The sequence below is a fragment of the Eucalyptus grandis genome, chromosome 8 (assembly GCF_016545825.1).
Source record: "Eucalyptus grandis isolate ANBG69807.140 chromosome 8, ASM1654582v1, whole genome shotgun sequence".
Taxonomy (NCBI): Eukaryota; Viridiplantae; Streptophyta; class Magnoliopsida; order Myrtales; family Myrtaceae; genus Eucalyptus; species Eucalyptus grandis.
The window spans coordinates 26,964,998-26,980,220 of NC_052619.1; the positions used below are offsets into that span (position 1 = coordinate 26,964,998).

Here is a 15,223-nt window from a genome sequence, read left to right on the forward strand (position 1 = left end):
CAATAATGTTTTACCTTTTGGTTTAGATGTCAATTCCCGACATCATTGATGTTGAATTGTCTCGAGTTCTTCTTGCATAGCCTCGATCCAACTTTCATCGATAAAGCTTCTTCTATGCTTTTTGGTTCGATTTCAGAAATGAGAGCCACAAAGACTAGATTCTTCACGCCTTTTTGATCTGGTGCGGATTCCTTCATTGATTTCGCCAATAATGAGATCTTTAGGATGACCGGATTTATGCTTCCGCATTCGGTTGTTCTGCCTAGTTGATGATCTCTTTCTTTGTTTGAATCTTCATGTGCTTCTTGATGTTGGACTTCCAGAGACTGAGATGCTTCTTGAGTTGTAAGCATTGGAAGGTCTGGAGTAGGTTCAGACTCTTCATACTGAGTCCTGGCTGGATTCATCTTGCATTGAGTCTTGGAATTTAACATTCGTTGATTCCTCCACCGACCGGCTTTTCTTGTTATAGACTCGTAGGCTTTGCTTGATGTAGAATATCCAAGGAAGATGCCTTCATCCGATCTTTCTTCAAACTTACCAACTCGATCATTTGCATTTTTCAAAATAAAGCATTTACAACCAAACACATGAAAGTATGAAACAATAGGCTTTTTTTTTTTTTTTGAACAATTCATAGGGGTTTTCTCTAAAATAGGTCTTAAAAAGACTCTATTTATAATATAGCATGCTGTTGAAACAACTTCAGCCCAAAATCGTGAAGAGATTTTGCTTTCAATTAAAAGTGTTCTAGCCATTTCTTGAAGAGATCTATTCTTTCTTTCCACAACTCCATTTTGCTGGAGTATATGGAGAGGAAAACATATGATTAAAACCAGATTTATCACAAAATTTCGTAAAATCTTGATTTTCAAATTCACTTCCATGATCTGTTCTTATGCTTGAGATTGCACATTCTTTTTCATTTTGAACCTTTTTAGCAAATTTTTCAAAATACGAAAAGGTTTCTGACTTGCTTGCAATGAAATATACCCAAGTAAAGCGGGAGTAATCATCCACAATTACTAGGCAATATTTCTTACCTCCAATGCTCGGGTTCGGTTGGTCCGAAGAGATCCATATGAAGCAACCGTAGTACATGATTAGTAGAAACATGGTTTATTTGCTTAAATGAATTTCTTACCCGCTTTCCCAAAATGCATGGAGTGCATGAATCGACTTTTGGTATGGCAATTTAGGTAGACCTCGAACAAGCTTCTTTGATGAAATTTTGGCTAATTGTTTCATGTTGACATGGCCAAGCTTTCGTGCCATAAGATCGCTTCATCTTGAATTGAGATTAGGCATTGTGCTTCATTTGGTTTTACATCAAGAAGGTAGATATTTCCATGCCTTCGACCCATGAAAGACCGAGTTGAGTCTTTGCTAATTCCAGAACATATGCCTTCTTGAAAGGAGATCTTGAAACCGGTATCACACAATTGGCTAATACTTAGAAGATTGTAGTTGAGTCCTTCCACTAGAGAGACATTGCTTATTGTGAGATTTCCAATTTTCACAGTTCCAAATCCCACAATGCTTCCTTTGCTGTTTCCTCCAAATGAAACTTTTCCACCATTCACTTGAACAAGCTTTATGAAGCAATTTGAGTCTCCCGTCATGTGTCTTGAACATCCACTTGTCAAGATACCACTTAATTTTCTTTTGACAGAGACCCGCATTCAAAAGAGAGTCTCAAGCTTTCTTTGGTACCCAAATTTTCTTGGGTCCTTTGGCGTTAGTAGAATAAGCATTACTAGGCCATACTTTCTTAACAGGCTTCCAAACCATAGAACACTCTTTTTCAAAATGATCTTGACTGTTACACTTTGAACACCTTAGAGCACTTCGACCTACAGACTTTACAAAGACTTTCTTGAAATGATTTTTGTAAGCCTCTTTTGACGGTCTTTTCTTAATTCTTTCTTTTACTTTTGGAAAATCAATCAAAGGAATTGTTTCTGCTGTCATACCCAAACCAGACTTGTTAAAGTAAGGTCTTTGGACTGAAAGAACTTTTTCAAGTTTTTCGGACCTATTGAAAATTTCTTTGAAATATTTGATAAGTCAGTTTTTAAGAAAGCATTTTCTTTTGAAAGTTTATCTTCATTCTCCTTAAGAGTAGAAACATTCAAGTCTAAACTTTTCACTTTTTCTTCTAAAATATTTTCCTTTTGTTTTAAAACTGAGTTTTCCTTTTAAGTTCGGAAATCCTTTTTAGAGAAGTCTTAAGACTAAAACATAGTTCATCAATGTATTTAGAGACTTTGACAGGGATTTTATAATCACTTACCTCAAATTCACTGTCGAGTCCGATCCGAATCGAGTCCGATTGTGTCATTAGACATAGGTTGGCATATTCCTCATCACTTTCTTCACACTCGTATCGCTCCAAGTTTCGGCTTTGAGAGCTTTTCGAGACTTTTCAGCTTTTCCTCTTTTCTTCTTCAGAGAGGACAATTTGGTCCGATGTGTCCTTTTTCTTACATTCGAAACAAACTACATCTTTGTTTGGTTCCTCATTATCAACAAACTTGGTTTGCTGTTTCGAAGACTTTGTTTCCTTGAGTTGAACCTTCTCCCTTTTCTATTTAGCTTTCGAACCTTCTAATCATAAGAGCAAGCTCCTCATCGTCCGAGATCTTCTTCGAGTCCGTATCATCGAATCATCGTTAGATTTTAATGCAATGGATTTCTTACCTCTTGGATCTTCGTCTTCATTAATTCGTTCCACTTCATAAGATCAAGAGTTCCAATCGGCTCGTCTACGATAATGGCATAATTCTTTGCGTCTCTCTTATTGAAGTCTTTATATGATTCCAATCCTTGGAGAGTCCATGCGTAGCTTGTTCACCTTCATAGGATCAGAAATTTTCTGTCCTTGATTCTCAAGGCCATTGACAATATCGTAAAACGGCTAAACATGTCGGTTATAGATTCTCCTTGTTTCATTTTGAAGGCTTCATATTGACCAAGGAGAATGTTAATTCTGGTCTCCTTCACTCGGTCTATCCCTTCATAAGTGATATGTAATCTGTCCCAGACTTCTTTTGCTGTATCACAAGAAGATATTCTGTTATATTCAGTTGGTGATAAAGCACAATATAAAGAGTAAATTGCTTTTGCATCGAGTGCTTGTCTCTTGTTTATCTCTTCTTGAGACATTCATTGGTATCACAGTTTCTTTCCCTCTTTCGGATGCCGATACAGCGAAAAGAGGAGTAATTCCTCTTTCCACCACATCCCATTCAGAGGATCCTTTGATCGTAGAAAAGCTTTCATCTTGTTTTTCCAGATGTTGTAATCCTTTCCATCAAAGTAGGGTGGGTCTGGTATTGCTTTGCCCTTCCACCAGCCCCGGTGCTAGCATACTAGCCATGGATCTTTTACTCGAAGTAAAACACTTCAAATAAAGTAAGAACACGGGCTCGATACCAATTGATAATGCTAGTACGAGTACCTAGAGGGGGTGAATAGGTTTATGAAAATTTTCTTGAAGATTGCACAATACTTAGACAGATGAAGTATTAAAAAAATCAATCGTAAAACTGAGTAAAGGAAAGAGAGAATTAAACACGAGGTTTATAGTGGTTCGGCTTGATTCAAGCCTACGTCCACTCTTCTGCACTGACAGCCGATTGGCTGGATTCCACTATGAACAAAGAGATGTTACAGTGTTGATCTTCCTTGATTTCTCGATGTAGATGATCTACTACACTCGCTCAAGGTATCACCAAGTATAAACACTCTCTGTGTATACAATTTCGCTCGAACTGTATCGACTAACAATCAAGGTTCTTTAGACTCTGGAATTTTTCTATCGATCACACACTTAAAACAACTAGAACGTCTTCCTTTTATACTCCTTTATGCCATCATAGCCGTTGGCACTTACCAAAGGAATTCCTCCAATCTACCCGTTGGACGGAATCAATTAAGAAGATCATCCAAGCTATTTAAGGAATCTGATGATAGCCCATCAATCCTGTTCGCCCATACAATCAGGATTTTGGTTTCCAAGAATAGAACATTCCAAGAATGTTTCGTCGACCATCGGATCTTCAATTGTTCTTAGATAAGAATAAAAGAATCCGAAGTGATTATCCAACCAAGAGATCTTTTCCAGAGGATTGGATCGAATCCCCAACCATATACTTCGGCTTCGGATATCCTTCGCCACTGGATTAGAAAGACTATCAGTGAGAATAATCTTGAGTCTTGAGTCTTGAGTCTTGAGTCTTGAGTCTTGAGACTTGAGATTACAAAGTCTTGAGACTTTAAACTATCGATATCCAGACTAGACTCGATAGAAATGTTTTGTCGCCTTCAAAATATTCTTGAAAGATTTCTCCAACAAAGTATTCTAGCCAGACGCCTCACTGTGCAAGGTTCGCCCAATGCATTTTGTTGGTTCTCGAGTTGATGTGGTTGGCAATTGGATATTTGGATTGGTTGAGGATTCTTCTGATATAGTTAGCGCCATAGAAGTCATTGCCTTATGGAACTTGGGCACTTCATGCATGTGACTTGAGCAGGTCAAACGGTGATATTGGCAATAGTCTTTTTGCAAAATCATTGTAAACTTATGTGTTTGTATATGCAGCGGCAGGCTTGCGTACCAGAAGCCCAGAGAATAAAGATGCGATTGTAGATGAGGTAGAGAAGAAAGTGTGGCCAGCCATCGAGCAAGGCAAAGTGAAGCCTGTGGTTTACAAGTATCTTCCTCTAGCCGAAGCGGCAGAGGGCCACCAGCTCATGGAAAGCAGCCAGCATGTCGGGAAGATTCTACTTGTCACATGAAGTTGTGGACTTGTATTGTCCTGTCCAGTTAAGTTGCGTGAGAGGGCCGCTTGTTTATGTGAATGAGAAGAATGCACAGTACCTGTTACAATCAAATGGCAGAGACAACTGAAATAGACTAAATAACTACCCTGTTCTTCGCTTTTGCTGAGAGATATAAAAGCCCTTCGGAGGGAAAATAGAAGAAAGCTTAGCAACAAGCCAATCAAAGGAAATTACTCTTTATGAATTACAACCGTTAACTGCATAGAGTTTCGACGGCCAAAATCTTTAGGACCAGCAGGCACGGTATACATGGAATTTTATTCGTTGGACATAAACAAGGCAAACAAGGAGGGCGTTGGGTTTTTATATTTGTAAGTTTTCTCGAGTGAGTTATTGAGTTATTGTGAGATAATAAATGTTGATCTGTTTTGGGCGCAATTGGAGGCTGGAAAATACCCGATTGATTAGGTGATTGTAAACTTTGAATTCTTCGAATTTGTAGGGGATTTCTTGGCGTCTTGCGCACCTCGTAAAATGGGTGTCGACACTTTGATCGAACTATGCAATTCTATTGTGTTTCTCACCGTGTAGGTTTCTCCAATAATTTATTTTTTGTCATTCGACTTAGATGGCAAGATTAGATAGTTTCCTTGTTATTGATATCTAAATTTTGACTTTTCCATAAAATTAGGAGTGGACTTGACCCCCTAAGCATATATTGCATCCCATTATATTTAGGTTTTAGGATGAACTTGTTTGCATCGTCCATGTTGCAAGGGCAAAACAGATATTGTTAGGATTCTGATATACTTTTCAAAGAAAATTTCACGATAAGCGCGACTTTCAAAATTGGATTTGAAATGTGGAATGAAGGTATTAAGAGAGGAAAGTGGTGATCAAGATCTGATTTGATTCCAAGAAAACTGAATGTATGCAATATACACTGAAGAGAACGGAGAGAGCAACACCCATCGCTGGCCCATTCCTGACGGGGACTCCGTTCTCCAGACGTTCGCTGATTGCTGTCCGCGGGCGTTACTTCCATGCAACGCGAATGCTGACCATCACGAGCGCCACCGATGCGGCGGCGGTATTCCCAGTATCATAGTGACTTTCTAACGACCAGCGAGGCCTCCTGCTCTGATCCCAGCAGCCTCGGCAACGCTGGGTCTCCCACGACTTCTGCCATCAGCTCCTGCTTTTGAACTCCGGTGGCTTCCACGCTCTGCACGTATTGAAACGCCAAAGGACAAGGCCATCGGTCAACAGAGGAGACCCTACGAAGGGCGCAGCGAGCGCCTGGTCAGAGGGAATGAGCGCTCTCTCTCTCTCTCTCTCTCTCTCTCTCTCTCTATCTTTTCTTCGTTAATGTGTTTTAGATTCTATTTATGAAGATCTTAGAGTGCCATTTTTGCGGCTTGCAGTCAATTTTATGAATCTAGCAGGAATGCACAGAGAGGAAGGGCCTACGGAGTAGGTAGAGTTGGATTTTTACTTGATATCTTTTTGTGCCTTTATGTATACGCAAGCAGAGCTTATAAAATTTAGGACTAGGAGCTGCCTATTCATCGACTTGCGAGATGCCTGCACATCGCTTTTGTGAAATAACCAAGGGATTAGGAGTTAGCTTCGAATTTGTTGGGCCTATTTGTTTCGATAAACCTTAAATCCTAAACCGTGCGGCAAAGGTACCCTGAGCAATTGCAATGATTGTGTTCATTAATATTATCACACATAAAATTATACACGATCCAATGGAATTTTTTTTTAAAGGGAATATTCTATAATTTGACATGCGATTCGTATCATTTCACTCCTCTCGTTCAAAATAGTTTTATTTGCACTGCCTTGTCTTTGATTTTCAGAGGTTATTCACTTAGTTCTGAATCCGGATGGATATTGTCTTGCTTAACTTATAGTGTTATTGTTACTGCAAAAGACTAAGTGAAACTAAGTTGATAGATTTAGTAGAGGTAAATCAACTTCTCTGACAGAACCAACAGGTCCATTAGATTAGAAGTTCTCAGCTACTAAAGCAAATATTTGGGGATTACTAAGATGACTTATCTCACACGGTTCATGGTTTAGGAAAGATGCAAGAGCTACACTTTTCTATTCACATCCATGCGTCATTCAATTAGAACAGGCTGATCGATGGATCCTAAGGACCTGTTTTTCTTTCACATCTTCCTGGTCAAGCATTGCTTTGATTTCTGCAGATCCGCAATGCCGACAGAAATTACTACACCTGCAGCAGTCCCTTTTCCTTGAAGTATTCGACAGATTGGTCATAGATACTCTCAATGCTGTACTTGTAAGTGAAGCCCTCATTGATTAGTTTCTCCGAAGAGAGAATCAACTTGCCCTTGGACGGGAAATCCCCAAAACTGCGTAAGGAATTCGGCTCACAATTATAATGACAACGAGATTGGTCTTTTGAATAACCTGCGCATACAAATGTACCAGAAAGTTGGTAGTGACTTACTCTGTTGGGACTTTGTACCGGGGGTATCTTTTGTTCAGGAACTTTGCGAGTTCTGGAAGACAGGTGTTGGCAGCGCAGCAGATGTATCGTCCAGAAGCAGATTCATTTTCGGCCACAAAAATGTGAGCGCGGCAGGCGTCCTCAACATGCGTGATAAAAATGGAACCCGACAGCATTTGCATGTCTTTCAGGCCATTTATCAAGAACTCGTTTCCTGCAAAAAGAAATATCAGAGGCATTAGGACAAGCACGTTTCTCTTGTGCATTTCTGTGATTAGTTTTGTTCCCGCTCAGGATCAGTTGTGTCCGGTCTCTCAAGTTAATGAACTTATAGTACTGTGGACGGTTTTCGACCTGTTAGCAGCGACATTGCAAGACAGACGCTGCTGGGGACATCCTGTGTGAGAGAACGGCCAGCTAGGAGGGTTGGGATGACAGTTATAAGGTCAACATCGTTTTCCTCCGCAAATCTCCACGCTGCTTTCTCCGCCAGCGTCTTGCAAGCGGGGTACCCCTGAAAATAGTGAAATTGGAAAACCCATCATTTTCATATTGACTTCTTTACCAGCTCAAACGTCAAATCGAACACCCCATGGCCAACTGATTTTACCCAGTCAGGCGGCTTCACAGAGGTCAGGAACCCAACGTCAGTCCAGTTTTTCTCATCCATGACCAAACCCGTCCCCTGAAGATTGTTGATCGAAACTGCAGCTGTTGATGAAGTCCACACGAGTCGTTTCACTGCCTTCGCCCTGGCGCAAGCTCTGATAACATTCAGGACTCCCTGCATGGCTGGCTTGATCATGTCATTCTGTAAAATTAGAGCAGAAGCGATTTCAAAACCCAGTAAAATGACTCGTCGAAAATTAAGTGTAAGGACTCAGGTCTCCACTATACATATCGTCCGCTTTGGACACTAAGTCCTTACGGTTTTGTTCTTCTTAGAGCAGCTCATACTACCGAAGAAAACACGTTTATACAATTTAGAGGAACCCAGCCTTATAAAATTAGCCGCGTAGCCACGTACTACCGAGGCAATCTTAGTCCGTCCCACCCTGATTTGGGTCCGTCACATTCTCCACCCCTTATATGGCACAACGCCTAGCCCCACACGCTGCAGGAGTCGGCTCTGATGGAGTCCTCGATTTTGTTCTTCTCGGGCAGTCCATACTAGAGGAACCCAAGCCTTATAAATTAGGCCCCTAAATGATGTGGGACAGGAGACATGCACTTAGTCTCGCCTGCATATTGCCGAGGACTGCCCCAGGTCTGGGTCATGCATTTGTTACATACCTCAGGGTCTTCGGAAGCAAAGTTGATTGGGGTCGCGACATGGAAGACAAAGACACAGCCGGCTATAGGAGCATCAAAGCTCGATTCATCGGTGAGATCTGCCCTGAAAATCTTGAGGACACCCAACTGCTGGAGCTCATTGAGATGGGATACCCTCTTTTGATTATCTGCACCAATGTAAAATAGCAAATCAACAGACAGTTCCAACTTCAGTGCCCTATCCATTAGTTCTGCAGCTTCCACACAATCAAGCCATGCCATGTTGCTGGAGTATGAGAATACTTCAGTAGTCTGTGAGCACTACCAAATTACTAAAATGCGATCTAAAAAGTCAGAACTATGTCGTGGCCAATTTTATTGTGTGTGCCGCTCTCATGAGCCATTCTCATTGATCACGTGAAACATACACTATAGTAATGGCAACCTGACGACCTGAATCCTGCTGTTCAGATTACGCTAAATGGAAGAACTTGGTTTCATCTGCGGGTGAATTGGCAAAAGTTTGAGCACAGGAAGTGAAATGAAATTTTGCGTTGTTTTGGAGGGTAAATTGACTTTTTTCTCAAACAAATGGGGGTCCAACTGTAAGGAACTAATCAGCAATCAATGAAGGAATATGCTATCAAAACAGAGCATTCACATGTACCGACAGACCAAGCAGATGGAGGAAATACTTGATCTTTATATGTTTTTTAGAAGAAAAAGGTAAAAGGGAGATCAACCTGGGTCCCTAACAGTGGTATTCACAGCATAACCCTTCTCAAGCAAAAGCTTGATCAGCACAGAAGCCACAAAACCAGTCCCTCCAATAACACATGCCTTCTTGTTCCCTCCAATCTCTGCAGCCATCTCTCTCGCAGCGGGTGGTCGGCAATTGAATTCTTGAGAGGAAGAAAGAGACGGTGCGAATCACGCACCAGGGAGACAATTACTGCGCAGTAGAAATAGCAAAGATTTTTTAGAGGGATTCTTTGCCTTCTTGAGGTGATGGAATTTAAAGTGCATCAAGATAGTCTTGTCTATTTTTGGGGGAAAGAGTATCTAAGAGTATCTAAAAGTTCCTTTTTTTCTGTTCGAGTATCCATAAGTTCACTTCTTTGTGAATAACGTAATCTTTTAGGCTTAAAACAAGAATGTAATAATGAAAGCCACAACTCAGCACACCCTCACTTTCCTTCATCTAATCCGCAAAAGGAGGCAACTAGGAATATAATTGTAACGTACTCACCAAGTGAACCTAAAATGCTATTTCTAATTTGAAAATATGAATATCTGATCTATTCTAAAATTTTGAACATGAATTCTGTAAAATTGGGATGATTAGGTTATAAAAAACACGAGACATTTTATGAATCAACTTCTAACCCATCTTACTAACTTTTAAATAACGATTTTATAGATTAGTTAGACATAAATCATAAATTAATCTGACGAATGTTTATGAATTTTCATGAAATCTTTTTAAAGAAAATTCTTTATTTTCTCTTTTTGATCCATTTATATTTGTCTTCTTTATTGCTTTCTGCAGAATATATTGGGAAAGATTTTGGGATTATTATGACTAATGGCTCAAATTTATATAACTAAGTTTCTGAACTGATGGAGATTTTTTTTTTTTTTTTTTTGGTTCAGCCAATAATGTCTTTTGCTGGGATGACCATTTTAAGCATCAAAATGTGAACATAAAACTAGCTGCATAAAACAGGCTACCTTTCAGCTGGGCGCAACCAATGCCCCGGGTCCTGACGGCTTGAATGGCCTCTTCTATCACCACCACTGGGATATTATTCAGGAGGACGTTTATCGTATGCTCCACACTTTCTTCAGTTCGGGAGTGCTGCCCGCAGAAATCAACAGGACCTCCATCTCGCTAATTCCCAAGACTCCAAACCCTGAAAGGTTAGATCAGTTTCATTCGATTAGTTTATGTAACTTTAGTTACAAAATCATATCAAAAATCTTAGCAAATCGCCTGAAAACTTGCCTACCTAAGCTAATCTCCCAAGAACAGAGTGCCTTCGTCTCAGGCAGACAAATACAAGACAACATACTCATTGTTCAGGAGGTTCTACATCAAATCAGAATTCGCAAAAACAAGAAAAAGTTTCAGGGAATATTGAAAGTGGACATGAAAAAGGCCTATGACAGGGTGGAGTGGGATTTCTTGGTTGCCTATCTTTCTCAGTTGGGTTTTCACGCTAAATGGATCTCCTGGATTATGCACTACGTCTCTTCAACATCTTTTAGTGTTAAATTTAACGGCGAACTGCTACCTACTTTTCAGCCAACTCGGGGTCTACGCCAGGGCGATCCTCTCTTTCCCTATTTATTTATCCTGGTGGCTAATTTGCTCTCATCTCTTATCCTACAAGCTATGGACATGGGCTCTCTAAGGGGTATAAGACTCAATCGATGGTGTCCTGTTTTATCTCATCTACTTTTCGCTGATGATTCTATCTTTTTTGTGGAGGGTACAACTAGCGAATGTCAAAATCTCGGTAACATCCTCAATCAATACTGCTTAGCCACTGGTCAAGCCATTAACAGAAACAAATCAGGTCTATTTATGGGGAAATCATGCCCTCAGCCTCTTCTAGTTAACCTGGCTAGTGAACTTCGGGTTCCTATTTTGGAAAAATCTGGTAAGTACCTAGGTTTACCTTCCGATTGGGGTTCTTCAAAAAAGAATATGTTTGCTTGGCTCTTTGACAGGGTTAATGCAAAACTGGAGGGATGGAAAGAATCTTTCATTTCAAAAGGGGGCAAGGAGGTTCTTTTAAAATCGGTTGTTCAATCACTACCTCAGTACGCTATGTCTATATTTAAGATCCTGGTCTCAATCTGCAGATCCATTGAACAAAAAATTTCCAGGTTTTGGTGGCAAACAAACAACAATAAATCTGGCATTCATTGGAAACAATGGGATCTCTTAAAAGCCAAAAAAGATACTGGAGGTATGGGGTTCAGAGATTTTCTGACCTTTAACAAGGCTCTCCTGGGCAAACAGGCCTGGAGATTGTTTCAAGATCCTTCGTCCTTGTGGAGCCGTGTCTTTAAAGGTTTATACTTTCCTTCCAAATCCTTATGGCATGTTGACAGAGGTCATAGACCTTCCTGGGGTTGGCTGAGCATCCTGTTAGGAAGAGATTCTATTAGTCCACACCTTCAATGGTCAGTCGGGAATGGCCAATCAATAAAAGTCCGTGAGGATAGATGGTTATCTACTAGAATTCTAGGTGGTCCTACTCTCCGCGATGAACCCCACACCGTTGCTAGTCTGATATGCCCCTCTTCAAATGAATGGAATATCGCTCAACTCAATCGTTTCTTTGATGACTCCACTGTACAGCAGATACTCCAGTTAAAACTTTGGCCACAATCTACAGCAGATAAACTCATATGGACAGGCACACAAGATGGCATCTATTCTGTCAAGAGTGGCTACAACGTTATTCATCAATCTACACACCAGCAGGTACACTCTCAGGCTTCATCTTCCTACCAACCACCCAAACTTGTTTGGCAAAAGATATGGAAAGCACAAACGCCACCCAAGATTCGTAATTTTTTATGGTTAGTATGTCAGAATGCATTACCGACCAGGGACAACCTATTCCACTGAAGGATCATTCCATCTCCGGTCTTGTGGTCTTTGTTCCTCCGCCTCCCCGTAAAACAAATGAACACCTCTTCTTGCATTGCCCTTGGACTCAACGCATTTGGACTCATTCAAAAGCACAACTCAATATTTTTGCTTATACCCCTACCCGAATGGACTCATGGTTAGCAAATTTCCTCAATCAAAACAGAGGCTTACCAGATTTTGAGCAGGTTGCAAGCCTTCTTTGGGAAATCTGGAAGGCGCGGAACAACTTCATCTTTCGCCGTTTTCGGATGTCCCCAGATCAGCTTATCGATTCTGCTTTTGCCCTGGCCTATCTCCAGAAACGAGTCCATCAAAAGGATTCCAAAGGCCATTCCTTTTGGCTGAGCCCTAATCGGTCTTGGCAACCCCCCCCGGGGCAGGCACGATGAAGATCAATCTGAACGGCTCCTTTCCCACGGCGTCTAATAGAGGATTGATTGCTAGTATGACCCGCGACCACTTGGGTAGACTGCTTGGTGGAATCACTCGCTCTGTCTCTGCCTCCTCTGCTCTCGAGACTGAGATCCAGGTGTTAATTTTGTCTCTTAACGATCTGATTCAGCACGAGTTAACAGATTCTAACCTGCTTGTGGAGTCCGACAGCATCATCCTCGTTGAAACCCTAAATCGGGGTTGCCTCGCCGACGTGGGAGTGCCGCGCCCTCTTCGTCGAGTGCTTTGATCTCCTTCGCCGATTCTCTCATATCCGTGTACAACTGCGCTGCCGTCGGGAGGCTAATACCCTAGCAGATTGGGCAGCGAAGGCCCATGGCCGCGGATCCTCTCTTCCGCTTGGTTTGTCTCCCCTCCCAAGTCATGCTCGATATCCTTTGTAACGATGCCCTTGCTCATGGTTTCTTTGTATTTCCCTCGTGACTCTTTATCAATATATATTATCTTTTCTGATAAAAAAAAAAAACTAGCTGCATATTCCTTGCATTGATAATAGGCCCACTGAACTACCTAAATGATGCATGAAAATTGTGATATTCAAACATGACACAGGGTTAAATGTGACAAACAAGTTTGATTAAGACATCTAGCACTAGATCGATGCACAAATTCATGAATGTTAATAGATAGCTTTTCACTAATAAGCGTTTATGATAGAATGCATGACAATTTCAGTGGTAACACGTTAACTTGGCAAATGGATCTCACATGGCAAACAACCTTCAAATTATGCATTCATATACTATTTTGAAGCTTGTGATGTACTCTTAGTATGTCTAGGAGGCATCATGCACCAATTTCGCTCTTAAGGAGCTCAATCAAAAACATTTTCATAGGGACACAATCGGTCACAATTGCAGTAGGGATTGCATAGAACATGGATGACTTTCCTCGATCTAATGACATGGAAAAAATTCATGAAAATTCTTATATATAGAATGCAATGTCATGATCATGTTTCATGAAGACATCGAGATCTAATTTGGTTCACAAAGATCTACATGAAAATGGGAAAACAAAGCAAAACAATCAACATTTCAAATTGCAACAGTCCAAACATGACTTTATGCAAGAATTGAACTAGAAAACAATGATTGTTTAGCACAATAGAAATCTATACCTCCTTAGAAAGCTTATGAAGTGTTCAACAATATTCATGAAGGACGCAACTCCAATCAAGCGTGTTTACTAGCTCATTTTTTAACAAACATACATCAGATTCAAATAGGACACATCAACATAGGAACCATCTTCAAAATCATAACAAAAAAGTCAACAAAAAAATTGACAAAGGTTGCATAACTGTCACGACCAAATTTTTGGGGTGCACCACCTAAGGTTTGATTAATGGATTATTAAGCTTCAAGCCCATACCACCCGCCTAGGTTCAAGTTCTTAACATGTAATTGATTTTTAGGAGTCACCACTAATCTATTTTTGGTAGGTCAATTAGAAACCAAATAAAGTAATGAGAGTTTTACCTTACTCCTACGAACGAGACTATGGGTACTATTTTAATAATATCTTTCCGTACCATTTTTTATTTTAAAAATGCTTTTATGGGCAACTTAGATTGATTTTAAATTTATTTTCCTAACATATGAGGCAATCATGCAAGTGCACAAATCACCAATTTAACACCCGATAAATAATAAATAAATTGTAAGGTTTACCTTATAACAACGAAAATATCTGCGTGGTTAGATTAAAATTCACATCATCAACTCTAGATATGATTTATAATTAACATGCAATTTCTTTTTATTTTTTTTCACTTATTTAATTAGAGTTATGCAATGCAATGCAACCTGACCTAGTAATAAGTAATTTCTAGCTAAATGGACCTAACCACGATCACTAGCATTTCATGAACCTAATTTTATATAGCATGCACATGAAATTTTTTATTTTCCTAAAGAAACATGCAATTTATCATAAAAGTGGAAACTAATTTACCCTAAGGCGATTTTTTTTTGTATTTTTTTATGAAATTTCAAAATTAGAAAAATGTGAAAATTATCTAATTAAATTAAGATTCTATCCCAACTTATATTAAGGATTAGGTCAAGCTAAACCCTAACTTAAACTAAGATATTATCTTAACTTAGCAATCTCTAACCTAAGATGCAGTATATCTAAACCAATCTAAACTTAAAATGAAATATGCAATTTATCCTAACGTGTAATGGCGTGCAAATGATGCCCTACTTCTACATGAATATGCATGATGATTTTTTTTTAATTAATTTCAAAATTAAGAAATGTCAAATAATTAAACATGCAATTTAAGCTAATGAAACAAAAATCTGACATCCTAGATTCATTTTTTATTTTTTATTTCGAAAATTCAGGATAAACAAAATGCTTAATCTAAACATGCAAATAACCCTAAATCATGCAATATTCTAACCCAAACATATTTCAAGATAAATCAATCAAGACAAGACAGACCATTCAAAATTACTAAAGATATCATACATCGTTCAAATTAAAGGATAATATATCGCTAATAAAATCGATAAATTGAACTTAAGCCTTAAAAATCAAAATATCAATTTTAT

At 39.6% G+C, this 15,223-nt stretch overlaps 1 protein-coding gene and 1 long non-coding RNA gene across 2 annotated transcripts; one reads left to right on the plus strand and one right to left on the minus strand.

Annotated features, from left to right (window-relative positions):
- Positions 1 to 4,356: 4,356 nt before the first annotated feature.
- Positions 4,357 to 5,304, plus strand: LOC120286820. Its single transcript, XR_005545530.1, has 2 exons — positions 4,357 to 4,388; positions 4,604 to 5,304. It is a non-coding gene; the product is annotated as an uncharacterized LOC120286820 (long non-coding RNA).
- A 1,515-nt stretch (positions 5,305 to 6,819) lies between these two features.
- On the minus strand, positions 6,820 to 11,846 carry LOC104441057 (anthocyanidin reductase ((2S)-flavan-3-ol-forming)). The gene is made up of 8 exons (XM_039301220.1): positions 11,543 to 11,846; positions 10,274 to 10,455; positions 9,286 to 9,494; positions 8,564 to 8,730; positions 7,881 to 8,081; positions 7,625 to 7,784; positions 7,271 to 7,484; positions 6,820 to 7,172 (listed from the first exon to the last, which is right to left on the minus strand). The coding sequence occupies exons 3-8, from the start codon at positions 9,410 to 9,412 to the stop codon at positions 7,028 to 7,030; spliced, it is 1,014 nt and encodes a 337-aa protein (XP_039157154.1). The 5' UTR covers positions 9,413 to 9,494; positions 10,274 to 10,455; positions 11,543 to 11,846; the 3' UTR covers positions 6,820 to 7,027.
- Between the last annotated feature and the right edge of the window lie 3,377 nt (positions 11,847 to 15,223).

Excerpts from the sequence above, each read along its gene's own strand:
- LOC104441057 (XM_039301220.1), bottom strand. The coding sequence starts at position 9,412 with ATGGCTGCAGAGATTGGAGGGAACAAGAAGGCATGTGTTATTGGAGGG. Across the intron at positions 7,785-7,880 it reads CTGTGAAGCCGCCTGACTGG|GGGTACCCCGCTTGCAAGAC; the intron begins GTAAAATCAGTT and ends CACTATTTTCAG. Across the intron at positions 7,485-7,624 it reads TGCAATGTCGCTGCTAACAG|GAAACGAGTTCTTGATAAAT; the intron begins GTCGAAAACCGT and ends TTCTTTTTGCAG.